The following is a 15,464-nucleotide window of genomic DNA, read 5'->3' on the forward strand; positions in this document are numbered from 1 at the left end:
ACCCACAACATAAAAATACAAAATACATAATAAAAACAAGAGTAATCCAATTAAAAAACCCTCCCCTCTCCACAAACACATCTAAATAATGTTTCATTTATTAAATGTGATCAAATCTTTTATTACATGCTGCAAGCCACCTCGAGCGTGGTCATAGAAATGGAAAAGGCGGCATACAAATATAACCCCGATGGAATTGTACGGCGCCGCTGAAGCTCCAATCCCAGACGCGTCCGTATAAAGACAACGAGCATGCGCAGTTGCCGGACGCCGCCCCTCTCTCCCGCCGAGCCTCGGGGGAGCGTGCTGGTTGCCGTCTCTCTGCGGGTCACGTGAGGGACGCTCACCCAACCGCGTCTACCGACTCGCCCGGAAGCGGCCCTCCCCGCTTCTTTCCCCTTTTCCCGTTTCTCGCGGGCAAGATGGCGGCGTCCAGGGGGCTGCGGTTGCTGCGCGACGGCTGGCCGCGGCGGTGGCTCCACGCGGGCCCCTCGGCGGCGGCGCCGCCGGTGCCGAATCCTCTCCCAGCCGCCGCCGCCGCCGCCCCGTCGCTTTACCCTCCGGTGGTGGCGTCGCTGACGGCGAAGAGCAAGGCGGCCAAGCAGCGCCGCCGGGAGCGCTTCTACCAGGAGATCCACGACGCGCCCTCGGTGGAGGAGAAGCTGCGCATCTACGGGAAGCGGCAGCGGCGCAAGTACGTGGTCTACCCGCAGACGTGGGCCGTGAACGCGGACCGCTGGTACCAGGACTACACCAAGACCGTCTTCGTGCCGGGGCTGCCCGCCCCCGTGGCGGCAGGAGCAGCAGAAGGGGAAGGAGGTGGCTGGGACCTGGCCGAGCTGCGCTCCGCGGTGTGCGACGCGCTGCTCCAGGAGCACTTCTACCAGCGCAAGCGGCGCCCCTTTCTCTTCCGCGCCATCGAGCAGGGGCCGTCGCCTTTTCTCACGCAGCTGGCGCTCAGCCTGACGACACGACTAGCCAGCGCCAACCCGGTGCTCGGCTCCTCCTCGGCCCTGGGTGTGTGTGTGTAAGCGCGAGGCGGGTGGCAGTGGAACACGTGTGCATGTGTGTGTGTATGTGTGTGTGAGAGAGAAAGAGGGGTGAGAAGAAGGTATTCGAGTAGTCTGAGCTGTTGGCTTCCAGGAATCAAAAAAAAAAAATGGAAGGGGGTTTCTGTCAATTTCTTTATATAGGTGCCAGGCAAAAACCTTTCCTATAGAACCAGGCCTTTTCCCTTTAACCATTTTTGTCCTTTTAGAAGTGGGTGAGATGTATTCAATGCATTTCTTTTCTTTTCTTTTTGACAATAATAATAAATAAATTAGAATAAAAATGTGCACCCCACCACCGAAACAATTCCATTGTAGCTATCCAACCTTCCAAAATTTTAATATCTCTTGTGATGGTTTGACCTCTTTCCGTTCTACAAACACCTTCCATATCTCCACAAAGTCCTTTCTCCTGCATATTCCCCGTCTTACCTTAATGGCACATGTTAATTTATCATTAATAGCTATTAAAGGTAAAAGGACCCCTGACCATTAGGTCCAGTCATGACCGACTCTGGGGTTGCGGCGCGCATCTCGCTTTATTGGCCGAGGGAGCCGGTTTACAGCTTCCGGGTATATCCCATCAATGTATTTCTTTCCCTCCTTGGTTTTAATGTACCCATGCAGGGTTTTATCATTTGTTTGGTTGTAAGTTGCATTGGGTAAGATAAAGTGACTCACAAATGTAATAATAATCTAGTTATGATCCCTAGCAATGTGTGCACTAAGGAGGAATGTGTGTTTGTGGGGGGGGGAGGTGTTATACTTTTAATCAGTTACACACATGCATAGCAAATAATTTGTGAAGCATAGAGATGCATAAAATCCCCTTCTTGTACAGATCAGAGATGGACACCATACATAATTCCAAGTAGCTTCTGTTTCGTTGGCGACATTTATCTAGCATTGTCTAGTATAGGTGCTTCTAGTGTTGAAAGTACTTCTCCTACAGCTTCCATCAGTTGTAGTTGTTCCTCATTTAACTGATTTACTGTGATTTTTCACATATTAAGGTTCAGAAGTGTGCACAGATATTCAGCATGTATGTATGCACAAAAATTGCTATGTGGTCATGCATACATCCTTGACTACAGGCATGTTTAATATCTCTGGTGGGCTCTTGACTGCAGGAGGCATTAAAAACACTCTTGTTATTTCAGACCTCAAACCAGAAGTAAATTTCTATTGGCTGCGTGGTGAGACAGTGGTTCCTCGTGGACATCGAAGGGGTAGAATTGACCCACTGAGATTTCAGATTGATGATAAACCTCACTGTCAGATTCGTATACAAAAACAGCTTTCAGAGGTATGAAGTCCAGTTTCATAAAGATTAATGGATTTGCTATTTCTGGTTACTTCAGGGGCGAGTATTGATCCCTACATAGAGCTCTTCTATTATATACTACATTTTGAAGTCTACAGTTTAATTAAATTGAATATGTGTTGGGTGAAATAGCCCTTGTTATGAAGAAATTAGACTATAGCACAATTTCCCCAAAATGCTTGTTAACTAGGGCACATTATTTTTTCCAAATTAAAACTGGAAAGTGTATAGCAGTAATAACTGCTTATCCTCAGAAAACCTCACCCCCCTGTGTATTTTCATAACTCATTGATTTGGGTGTGTCATCTGAATGGAAGGAAATTGATGGCTCATGCAAAGATACATTGTGCACCCCCCCAAGGGCTGGTACTAATGCAACATTCAACATTATACAAGCGGACTCTCCCTTTCTCCCATGCACCTTCCTCATGCCTCCCAAATCTGCTGTAGAGGCTCCCCAACCCTCCAGAAAATATTTTATGGGTACTCAGAGGACAGCGAGGGAGAGGGGGAATCCAGAATGAATGAGATGTTGAAATACTATGGATAACCTCCCCTTTGGATTCATAGGAGCCTTTTTTATTTTCAAGTCATATTGATTGGCTAGGTGGCGAAACCTGTTGTAAAGTGAGTTGAGTGGTATGAAGCAGTACAGTGTTCGAAACTCTCATTGTTTTAGGTGCATTTTGTGACAGGGAATGTCATTAGCACGAGCAGCTTCTGAACTCTGGGCACAGTACAGTGGTACCTCTGGTTGTGAACAGGATCTGTTCCGGAGGCCCATTCGCAACATGAGCAGAACACAATCTGCGCGTGCACGGGTCACGATTCACCGCTGCTGCGCATGCGCGTGATGTCATTCTGCGCATGTGCGAGCGGCGAAACCCGGAAGTAACCCTTTCCAGTACTTCCGGGTCGCCGCGGGATGCAACCTGAAAACGCTCAACCCGAAGCAAATGTAACATGAGGTATGACTGTACTGCAGCTAAGATTTCAGATTAAAACTGCAGAGTGGAAGGAAAGGAGGACCTTTTTCTGCTTCCCCACTTGCAGCTATTCTCTGAAGACTGGAAAAGATATCTTCTTAAGAATATTAGCGGGGTGGGAAGGGGAAGGACTAGACCCATGTGAAAAACGAGCATAATATTTTAGCTGCAATTCATTCATTTTCAGCTTTGTATTAAAAAATGCACCTATTCCGTTGTCGCGCCCATAACCTAGGTTTAAGGTGCCGTTTAGCTCCTTGCTTTCATATCTCAGTTTCATTGAAGCAGTAGCAGCACCTCAGTCAGCGAGAACAAGGGAATTAAAAGGTAGGGGAAAGCATGGGTGTAGGTCTATGCTGTGGTTTGTCTCCCCTAAATAAGCTGTGAGCGGTAGGCCAAGAACAAACCTTGGCTACAGCTCATGGTTGGTTTGGAGCAAGGCAAACCATGAGCCTGGTTTGGACCCAGTAGTAACCCACTATGTCTTCTGTCGTCATAGCATTGTGAAATCATTTGGGAGAATTACATCTCCCCTTAGACAATCATGCTAGTGGTAAATTACAAATTGCATTGTAATTTAGGTCAAATATTTAAGAGGTCAATAGTGAGAGCACCCTCTTATCATTAATAATAATTATGTTATAATGGTTTTTTTAATGTATGTTGTAAATTTTGTATGTTTTTATTTTTTGTAAGCAGAAGTGGTGTAAAGCAGGGCATTTTTTTTTTAAAATAAATGCATAATACTGGGTGATTATATATCAGTTTATTGAACTGGTTTTCTTTTTTCTCCCCTTAAGTTTGTGCCCCTGGACTATGTGGCTCCTGGAGATATTCCTGTTATTAATGTCTTGCCTGACAAGCTTCCAATGTTCAAACGACAGTATGATAATAAAATATTTATAGGTAAGACTGCCACATCAGAACGCTAATCTCTAAAGTCTCTACTCAATGAATTTGTAGACATATACTTCAGATGCATAATACTTTAACATGTCTTGATGCTGTAATTCAATATGAACAAAATATAATTCATGCATTCTTTTCAGTGTTTTCACGTTTATTTTTTTAACAAAACAAATCACTTTGCAAGAGGACTTCAGCAACTCATTATATTAGCAACTCATAATATTAGGCATTTGCAGATAACCTTTCAATTTGCTTTCCATACGTTGTATTAAACCATATGGTCAATATCTCAACTGGGCCACTGTTATCCTGACATTATACATTGGGGTCAACTGGCTGAAATAACAGTGGCTTTCATAATACACATAGCAATGTTGAAGTTGAGTTGGCATTTAAACTATGAATTTTCCGGCATGCAGTTCATTGTGTAGTTCACTTTGCTACTATGGTAAAATATTTTTCTTGATAAGTTTTATACTTTGTTGGATTAGGATGCCTAATCTTGTTGGGTTTTTTTGGAACAAATTATAGCTGTGACACTTATATTGGCATAACGTGCTAAGCCAGTGCACTCCTGATTTCAGAATGGCCTATGCACTTTAAATTTACTCCTTGTTTGAAGTAGATATTAGATATTTCTAAAGGTTCACAATCTTTATCTAAAAGGCTTGTTAGTTGGCATCAGTCTGTCTTGGGGAGACAATGGAGGAGTGCACCTTTGGGAGTGAAGTCAGACGGTTGGAAGGTTACAGCACCTGCTGTTGCTGTAGAGACTGATATGGGAGAGACCTGTTTTATTGCAGTTGGGCAGATAAAGGCATCCTGTTGTGCTGTTGCAGATGCACCATGGAGTTTTGTCTCTGCGCTCCTTCCAGCTGTCATTCGTCCTCTGGTCTCTGCTATGGATGCATGACCTGACCATCTATACATACTGTATTTGTCTGCAAGGGATATAAAACAGCTGCATTTTGTATGGCATTGTGTTCATATTTAAATTATTTTTTTAAAAAGCATACCTGTCAGCATCACTATATTGTTAAGAAATTTGAAGATAAAACAGCTAAGAAATCTGTTATTGGATGAATTGGTACTTTTATCTAAGCATTCTACGTGCTAAAATCTAAAACAATTCTTTCTCTTGCGGGATTTAGGATCAAATGTAGCAGATCCATGTGCCTATGGACATACGCAGTTTCATTTAATTCCCGACAGGCTGAAAAGGGACAGGCTTATAAAAATGAATCTCTTCGATCAGGTTGAAGTTCCTTGCCGTGCTAACGCAATTGCAAGTCTTTTTGCTTGGACTGGAGCCCAAGCAATGTACCAAGGTAGGTCAATAGTTAAAGATGATAGCCAGTGTTGCAAGATAAGGTAAATAGCAAGCTCACAAATATAACTTTTAGAAGATGATACAGCCATGTGATTTATCTTAGCCTTATTAATGCATTCTAAAGAATATGTGAATGTGGAGTGAGTATGTGAGCATTAGGCATGTCCACTCTGCACTTGGCCTTCTCATCTTGAACTGGAAGATCTGAAAGAGGCTTGTAAATACTTCTGATGAACATGGTAGCAAGTCTCATTGTGACTAGGACCTCTAATCATACATGGTTCATGCTTGCTTGGGATATTGTATATGTGCTTAACTGAACATGCTTGCAAACTGCCTTCAGGCCTTTCCACTCAATACAGAAAGGCTGGAGTGGAACAGATAAACCCAGTGTGTGGGGGGAAGTGAGGTGGGACTAGGGCAGCCCTGTTCAGGGAAGTTTTTAATATGTAACGCTGTACTGTTTTTAACACTGATTGGGAGCCGCCCAGAGTGGCTGGGAAAACTCAGCCAGATGGACGGGGTATAAATAATAAATTATTATTGTTGTTGTTGTTGTTGTTGTTGTTGTTGTTGTTGTTGTTGTTGTTGTTGTTATTATTATTATTATTATTATTATTATTATTATAGTATCTGCACTTGAAATCCATGAAAAAGTTGTTGGCATGGTCTTGCAGATTGAGGAGGTGAAGGGTGTTGATCTGTGAGCAGCTATGACCCCTTGTAGAATGGGGAATATCTTGTATGGTTGAGGGAGTGCTATGTTAGAAACAGGGACATGGGTGGCGTTGTGGTCTAAACCAATGAGCCTCTTAGGCTTGCCGATCAGAAGGTTGCCAGTTCGAATCCCTGTGACGGGGTGAGCTCCGATTGCTCTGTCCCAGCTCCTGCCAACCTAGCAGTTTGAAAGCATGCCTGTGCAAGTAGATAAATAGATACCACTGTGATGGGAAGGTAAACGGCATTTCTGTGCATTCTGGCTTCCGTCACAGTGTTCTGTTGCACCAGAAGCAGTTTAGTCATGCTGGCCACATTACCCAGAAGCTGTCTGCAGACAAACTCCAGCTCCCTTGGTCTGAAAGCAAGATAAGCGCTGCACCCCATAGTCACCTTTCACTGGACTTAACAGTCCAGGGGTCCTTTACCTTTTCCTTACCTGTATAGCTCTTAGTTTGTGCTTTTGCCACTTTAGAAACCATGTCACACAAGTCTCTGGCTGACTCTTGGTTCTTGCCAGACATAAGGTGTTTTATTCAGGCTATTTCCTCTCTAGGGGCCCTTCCTCTTTGTTGTAAGTTGCATGACTGACTGCAAAGTTGGAGCTCTAAACCAGCCTTCCTCAACCTGGTGCCCTCCAGATGTTTTGCACTGCAGTTCTCATCAGCCCCAGCCAGCAAAGACCAGTACATGGCAGAAGCTGTCCAGAACATCCGGAAGGCACCAGGTTGGGAAAAGCTAGTGAGCTATTAAAATATGCAACCTTTTACAATGGATCTGCAATGACTTTGCTTTTAAAGGCTTGCTGCTTTTTTTGGTTGTTGATAGAAAAATGCTTTTGTTTAGCTGCTGCTTTTTTCCTCCCCTCTCTCCCAGGATTCTGGAGTGAAGCAGATGTGACCCGGCCTTTTGTATCGCAGGCTGTGATTACCGACGGAAGATACTTCAGCTTCTTTTGTTACCAGTTGAATACCTTGGCTCTATCTGCTGATTCTGATAAAAATAACCCAAGAAAGAATATTTGCTGGGGAACTGAAAGTAGGCCGCTGTATGAAGCAATCGAAGAAAACAATGTGAAAGGATTTAATGATGAAATTCTAGTTCAACTGGTTAAATTTCTCTTAAACAGACCAAAGGAAGTATAACATGAAATTCAGGTACATCTGAATCCTCTCAAGATACTCCAATGCCTAAAGTGAAATTTTGTCTGGACTGTCAACAGTGCAATCAATCGTAAGCACTATTGCTATGTTTGGCTCTTTGGATCAATGAGAGCTGTACAAGAGCAATGCTGGTGCTCTTAAGTGCTTTGGCTGATTTATTTGTACGGCAATAAACACATTTACGTTGCTATTTAAATGAAATAGCAAGACCGACATCTTCTGTGTGTGTTGTCTTGTGTTAAAATGTGGTTCTGTCCTCAAAGGAGGACGCAGGTTAAATCCACAACCATTAGAAACTAGCAGGAGATTTCACTCCAGATACTTTGTTACATTGTATCTTCTCTAGTTAAATAGCATTTTCAGAGAGTGCCATAGATATCACCCTCTAGTTGTTCTCTTTACAGTGGTACCTCGGGTTACGTACGCTTCAGGTTACAGACTCCGCTAACCCAGAAATAGTGCTTCAGGTTAAGAACTTTGCTTCAGGATGAGAACAGAAATTGGGCTCCTGCAGCGCGGCAGCAGCAGGAGGCCCCATTAGCTAAAGTGGTGCTTCAGGTTAAGAACAGTTTCAGGTTAAGTACGGACCTCTGGAACGAATTAAGTACTTAACCTGAGGTACCACTATACTCTCCTGAGCCATGCCCCTGCTCCCAGACAGAGCGATCACACACATGCATACAAACATACATATTTTCTTTGCTTTTCCATGTTCCACGTTATGCAGTCTGCAGCCATAGGTTACATTTTCCTAAGAATTTGTGTGGTAAAACTTTAGAATAAATATAAAAACAGAAAATTGATCAAAGCAGAGCAGTTCTACAGAGCTTTAATTGGTGTTTAAAAGGCAAAACCATATACAAGTGTTTTAAAATACAGGCAGTATATTGCAGGTTGACCCCCACCCGCGATGAGTAATACAAGCACATACACAAATCTCTCATACGTTCTTGAATACAACCTCTAATAAGGCAAGGGCAATGTGTTTGAGTGGATTGCCTTGTTAGGGTGAGTCTTTTAAAAGAGGCCCCATGGAACATGTGTACTCTGTATCCACGAGGCCTCTTTTAAAGGACTCACCCTGTACAGTACTTGCATTAAGATACGAATTGACTGAAATGTTCCATGTGTGCTTGATAATTCGTCTGGCTCCCAAGTTTCTGCACAGTAGTTTCCCCGCACCAGACTTGGTCTGTTGTTCAGTGGGAAGCAGTGTTCAGGTGTTACCAGTGTGGCATTTGCTTTCAGGTAAGGATGACTTACACTGGTTTGAGTTGTAAACTGGAGTGGGCAAACTGGACGTTACCGTGGTAGAAGCTTCTAGACGGCAGGGAATCTTGAAAACTTTCCCTCTAGTAGGGGCTCACATGGTTGAATATTTCTTTCTGCAATATAATGTCCTACATTTAGCAAAATAGTTGTTGAAAAGAAGGCTAAAAGCTTAGCCACACTAGTTTTCTATGAGGTGTGGTTTTTTTGTATGGGAGGCTCCCCAACCTACAATTTAAAGCAATATGTCTCAAGCATGTGCATTTTCACTGTGGTACACAGATTGTGCTGCCACAATTATTGACTTCTACTCTCTTTAATTTGTCTCGGGCAAATTTCTAATGTAATGTAAGGCATGCTTACAAGTTCACCGACACACAATGGACTACCAGAATGAAGGTGACTACAATTCTATGATTCCTTGTGGTCCATGAACCACAGTGTGGGAAGCCCTGACTTGCAGATTAGGCATCTGTGAAGGGGAAAAGTAAAAAAATTCCAACATCGTAGTAAAAGCCCCTTTCATTAACTTCAGATGCTCTTTGGGTTCTGGCCAAAAACCTCATGTTAAAACTTAATTTGATATCAAACATGATTTTGGTAGGTAGAAGATTAAATGAACGGAAAGGTCAACCAGCAGATGGCACTGTTTACTATTTTGTATGAAATACAACATCAGTGTGTCTGCCTGGTGTTAAAATGGCTTGCTTTTTAAAATTGCAAGATTACCATTCTGTTAAAAATGACTTCAAATTGAGAGCTCCCATGATAAATACTTTGTTTGGAAAATGGCGTTTAGGGAGGATTTCTGTTTATGCATATTTAACATTTATCTAATTAACTTGCAGTCTCTTCAGTATTTTCATTATGAAAATAGAATGGGTACTTCAGTTAATGCTTTTGTAGACTTATTATTCTCATCTTCCATTATTTCTCCCACAGAAGAAAGCACATACTGCACACTGAAGCTCTGATGAAAATACACAGGATTTTTTTTAAGCTACACAGTGTATTTTTTAAAGAGTGAAAAGTCTTTCAGTGTGCATTGCCCTCCTTAATTTGCTACTTTTCATAGTGAGAACCAAAGCATGCTATAGTTCAGATGCCAACCCAGTTGGATAAATGCAGCAGCACTATGATTCTCCTTGCAATTGTAAAGAGATGCTTAATGGCTGGTTGCGGTGCTCCTATAGTCTTAAAGTGTGAAAGATAAAGAGTACATGTGATTTGGGCAATTTTCAGTAGTTGACTCTTAATTTCATTAATATGACTAGAATCCAGCAAGCTACTTAAATCCCAAAGGTTTTGACACTTTGAACTGCAACTTGCCACTCCAAGAGCCATATAAGAAACTGTTTGAAACTCTCATTTCAAATGCCTTGCTACTTTGAGGTGGGCAATTGCCGTACAACAAGCCATATAAAACAGCCTTCCTATGCTGGTTTGAGCTGTAGTCTCAAAAGATCGAGAGCACTGGGTTAGGTTGGCAGGTATAAATGAATTGCTTTCAGTGTAAACCTTGCTGTTGGTTCCCAATCATACACTGGGGAATAACAAAGGAGAACTGCAGCCTTAAAACCCTCCAACTATTATTAACTTCAGTTAAATTGGGCTTCAGGTGAGGCCCTACATGCTTTAAACTTGCTATCCTATGGCTTGTATTTATTTTAGGCTTTCCTCTTCACACTGTATCTTCCACGGACAAGACATACTAGGGATAAAGTTGTGCCTTGCTACTAGTTGCAAGATGAACAAGAGTAAATATTTACTGCCTTATCCCTGAAGGGACTCTAACTTGAAACAGCATAACCTACTTGTAATACAGATGTGTGCACAAAGACAACCTGAACAGGCAACGGCCTCTTTTCATTTTGAGCCTGCAGCAGCTCATGACAATCTCTGCAAAGTAACTGCTTGCCACAGCACAGGATGCAGCACCTCCAGCCTCTGCTTAGGTGAGCTTGTGATGATGTGGGAGCAGTGTACTTCTGCCTGAAGCAACCACCTTGCATGACTAGTTGGGAGATGCCTTGTGGTTGGGTTCACACTGAGAGCCAGTGTGGTGTAGTGGTTAAGAGCGGTAGTCTCGTAATCTGGGGAACCGGGTTCGCGTCTCCGCTCCTCCACATGCAGCTGCTGGGTGACCTTGGGCCAGTCACACTTCTTAGAAGTCTCTCAGCCCCACTCACCTCACAGAGTGTTTGTTGTGGGGGAGGAAGGGAAAGGAGAATGTTAGCCGCTTTGAGACTCCTTAAAGGGAGTGAAAGGCGGGATATCAAATCCAAACTCTTCTTCTTCTTCAGTCGAATTGCCTCTGTATAACTTGTTCCATGGTTGTATTGCAGAAATGGAAATATGAGGGCATCAAACACTACTCTGAAAGCGCTTCGGTATCAAGATTTACTTGCAGTGCTCACTTGCACATCTGTTTTGCCCTAGGTGCCTGCACTTAAGAGCAATATAGACATGATTTCCCACTGCTGCCACTGAAATACTTGTATTTCAAGAAACTTGTAGCAAAGTGACATTAGGGAAGGACTGTGCCTTGGTGGTAGGACATCTGCCTTGCCTGCAGAAAGTCCCCAATTTCAACCCCTGGCATCTACAGATAGGCAGGGAGAGAACCTTGTCTGTAATCCTGGAAAGCCACTGCTAGTCAGTACTGGACTAGATGGATGGTAGCTCAGTTGGTTAGAGCGTGGTGCTGATAACACCAAGGTTGCAGTCTCAATCGCCATATTGGCGAGGCTGCCAGCTCTGCAGGCAAGGGGTGACATCACCGGGCTCCTGAGCCCCACAAGAGTGCCACAGGAAGAATGCAGTTGGTCACAGGTTTAGAATTGCCCAAGAAAGATGTTAAATTATTTTTGTATGCCACAACAGCCACTCTAATATTACTTGCTAAAAATTGGAAAACACAAGAACTACCAACAGTGGAAGATTGGCAGATGAAGATGATGTACTTTTCGGAGCTAGCTTACCTGACTGAAAGAATCCGCGACCAGAAAGAAGAGGAGTTTCAAGAGGACTGGAGGAAATTCAAGGACATTTGAACAAATATTGTAATATAAAAAATTAGAAATTACTTGAAAGAAACAAATAGGCCTAGGACAAATTAAGTTATAATTAAATAAGTGGGATTCAGAATGTCAAGAACAGTGAATAAGATGACTATAATTGGAAATTGTTTTAGTTTAATAATGATATTGGAAAGCTGTTACTTTTAAATTACAAGGAAACACAGAAGGGAGGGATTTGAGGAAGTCAATTAAGATGTTTAAAAAGTTGGATTTGTGAAGAATTAAGTTTGTTATTATTGTCTATTTGCTTATTGTTCCCCCCCCTTTCTCCCCCCTTTTTCTCTCTTTTTTTCCTTTTCTGTTTTTGTGTATCATTTTGCTTTGTGGTTTGTGTTATTACGGTGGAAAATTTAATAAAAATTTATTTAAAAAGAAAGAAAGAATGCAGTTGGTCAAAGGATATGTAGAAAGGTTGAAAAACTGGACTATATAATCCTAGGGTCCTTTCCAACTGTAGAATTCCATGATTCTAGGACCTGGGATAAGGCAACTTCTGATGTTCCTATGACATTAAACCAAAGAAATCTGTGTGGTTAAAAACTATGAGCATAAATTAAAAACCCAGTTCGTTCAAATAAAAGTATTTTTGCTTGGTGTTTGTAGAGACGTTCCAGTTTATGTTAGGACTTGTAAATGAAATCATGCTCTGGTCGTGATCTTGCTGCCTTTAAGAAGATTTGGGTTGTTCACAAGTTTGGGACACAGTTTCAAGCCCAGTGATGCTGAAGTTGAGGTTGTTAACCCCCAAATTAACTGCATTTATGATTGGAATAAAGCCCAGGAACGTACTTATTTATTTTGAAGTGCCACCAAATTGCTTTTTTGAAAAGTACTCGAAATTGATTCTTTGGCAAAGCTACCAAAGATGCAAAGTGTTCGTTCAAAAACTTAAAGTGCTGAAATATCCAGAGCACTGAAATATTCTTCCTGTCCTCTCTGCCATGCTTTGCACAATGAGGCAAGCAGGGTTGGATTTCTGGCCACCTGACGATAGAAGTGGAAAATACTTGCGCAGCAGGAATGCACCTGCAGGGCTCTCATATATCAAGCAGTTATAATAAACAAAACAGGACAACAGTGTACCCCGTCTGGTGGCCTCTTCTCCCAGAAGTCGTTTGACTAAGCAACATTTTCTTGTCTTGGGTTTTTAATTGAAAATTCATTAACGTTCTTCAAAGTCTAGCCACATGAAAAAGCATCAGGCTCTTTTCAGCTGATGCTTTAGTGCACTAGCTGAAAGGGGAAGTACCCTTGGGAAATAACAGATACCCCCACAGTTTCTTTTGTGTCAGCTTTTCCCCTTTCAAGTTCCCACACATATTCTTGATGCCTCCTACCACAACTCATTTGACCCAGACAAACTGGCTGCCCTGGCATTAACCCAATCATGGGGTAGGAAAATAGGAATTGTGTACGTAGTACCCCAGTTTCTACGGCCTAGAATCATAGAATCATAATCTCAACTAAAGCATACCTGACAGATTGCCATCCAGCCTCTGCTTAAAAATTTTCAAGGAAGGAGAGTTCACAGCCTCCTGAGGGAGACTGTTCCATTGTTGAACAGCTCTTCCTGTCAGAAAGCTTTCCCTGATGTTTAGTTGGAATCTCCTTTCTTCTAACCTGAAGCCATTGGTTCGAGTCCAACCCTCCAGAGCAGGAGAAAACAAGCTTGCTCAATCACGTGACAGCCCTTAAGATATTTGAAGATATCCTCTCAGTCTCCTCTTGTCCAGGCCTGTCATATTAGGACATATTAGGCCATAATAGGTCATATTAGTTTTCTCTCATTCTTCCTAACAGTCAAAAAAATAAAATTTAAAGAATTGCTAAAATGATTTTTTAAATTCCAGCCTTCGTAGCTAAAGAGCTATATGACAACTCCCAGGTTATCATTACAATAAGCTTGTGACGTAGGTTTGGTCAAGAGAGAGCCTCACAAGGCTTTTGTGGCTGATTAGAGTTTTGAACTCAGGACTTCCCAGGCTGCCTAGAATGTCGACCACTCTACTCCACTGGTTTCCTCATGCCAGTGGCAACAAAGAAGTGCTTTAAGTTCTATGTGAGACTCCTATTTTTCCATCTTAGTTGATACATACCACTTGTTCCAGCTTGCAACAGCACCATCAACATAATCAGAATCTTCTTTGTATCTGCTGCTTCCAACCTGGCATCACAGCTGACCCAAGACACTTTGCAGCCTCCAGAGCCAGGGCAGCAGAAGCGAATAGGAGTGGCTTTGAGAACATGATGGGGTGCAATGCTTGGACCACACTGAAGCAGCAATTGACTTGAGATATGTCCTTCCAGCATCCTCTGTGTATACTAGAGTAGGCTTTGGGGCACATTTCTTACAAACTGCAGTTCTGGGTTTAGTGCTAATTCAGGCCTAGCTCGGACAGCTGAGTAAACAGTCTGGTCTATCTGAACTATTTCCAAATTGGACAAGGGGGAATTTGCTCATCTCTCTAACAAGAACATCATCTGACACTTGGCACAGCACTATAGAAGCCTTCTGCAGAAGTCTTCATCATTAACTTCTTCCAGTTCCTCTTTTCATCACCCTTACAGCTTTGAGTATGGCAATGGAGTTATGGGAGATTTAACTTGTGAAATCATAGGAAGTTCATGATACTTGGGCAAGTTTTTCCAGTGGCTTGGGCTGTAGCTTTTATCCCAAAAATTAACCCCTTTTCTGCTAGTTAAAAAAAACTCCCCCACTTGTTTTTTGCTACCCAGTTTCCAAGTTACTAATGTCTCTCTATCCCTTTTTACGTTGATTGCTCTGACCCTTACCAATAAATTAATCCAACCCTCCCTTCATGTACTTGACTCTGAGCTCAGAATTTGGATTTCATTAGCACAGACCCAGGATTTGCAGGAAAATGAGAATAAGCATCATTGCCTTAAAACATGGATGCTTTAGTTAAGATTCCTGGGTTGTAGGGGGTTGGACCCTATGATTCTATGACAATGATGGGCCACTCTCCCAGTTTCCTGCTTAAAAGGGAAGCAGATGAAAACCGCAGCTGGATCAGACCAAAGGTCCATGTAATCACAGAATCATAGGATTGTAGAGAGACTCCAAGGGTCATCTAATCCACTGCAATGCAAGAATCACGACTAAAGAAACCGAGATAGATGGACACCCAACCTCTGCTTAAACCTCCAACAAAGAATAGTCCACCACCTTCCGAGGGAGTCTGTTCCACCATCAAACAACTCTTACTGCCAGAAAGTTATTCCTGATGTTTATTCAGAATCTCCTTTCTTGTAACTTGAATCAATTGGTTCGAGTTCTACCGACTGGAGCAGGAGAAAACATGCGACAGCCCTTGAGATATTTGAAGATGGCTATCATATCTCCTTGCAGTCTCCTCTCCACCATGCTAAACATACCCAGCTCCTTCAACCTTTCCTCATAAGGCTTGGTTTCCAGACCTTTGACCATCTTGGTTGCCCTCCTTTGCACATGCTCCAGCTTGTCAACATCCTTCTTAAACTGTGGTGCCCAGAGCTGTTTTCAGCATCCCTTTTTCCACAGTGACCATCCAGGTGCTTCTGGGAAGCCCAGAAGCAAAGCTCTCCCCTGCTGTTTCTTTCCCACAACTGCTTACAAATGTTACTTTTCTGAAGTGCC

General features: G+C 42.7%; 1 protein-coding gene across 1 annotated transcript; it reads left to right on the forward strand.

The window, feature by feature from the left end:
• The first annotated feature begins 400 nt into the window (after positions 1 to 400).
• Positions 401 to 7,693, forward strand: MRPS30 (mitochondrial ribosomal protein S30). The gene is made up of 5 exons (XM_053408239.1): positions 401 to 1,017; positions 2,210 to 2,355; positions 4,160 to 4,265; positions 5,420 to 5,596; positions 7,192 to 7,693. Exons 1-5 carry the CDS (start codon positions 423 to 425, stop codon positions 7,458 to 7,460), a joined length of 1,293 nt encoding a protein of 430 aa, XP_053264214.1. The 5' UTR covers positions 401 to 422; the 3' UTR covers positions 7,461 to 7,693.
• Positions 7,694 to 15,464: the final 7,771 nt, after the last annotated feature.

Source organism: Podarcis raffonei, chromosome 11 (genome assembly GCF_027172205.1).
Source record: "Podarcis raffonei isolate rPodRaf1 chromosome 11, rPodRaf1.pri, whole genome shotgun sequence".
NCBI lineage: Eukaryota > Metazoa > Chordata > Lepidosauria > Squamata > Lacertidae > Podarcis > Podarcis raffonei.

Excerpts from the sequence above, each read along its gene's own strand:
- MRPS30 (XM_053408239.1), top strand. The coding sequence starts at position 423 with ATGGCGGCGTCCAGGGGGCTGCGGTTGCTGCGCGACGGCTGGCCGCGG. Across the intron at positions 2,356-4,159 it reads TACAAAAACAGCTTTCAGAG|TTTGTGCCCCTGGACTATGT; the intron begins GTATGAAGTCCA and ends TCTCCCCTTAAG. Across the intron at positions 4,266-5,419 it reads TGATAATAAAATATTTATAG|GATCAAATGTAGCAGATCCA; the intron begins GTAAGACTGCCA and ends TGCGGGATTTAG.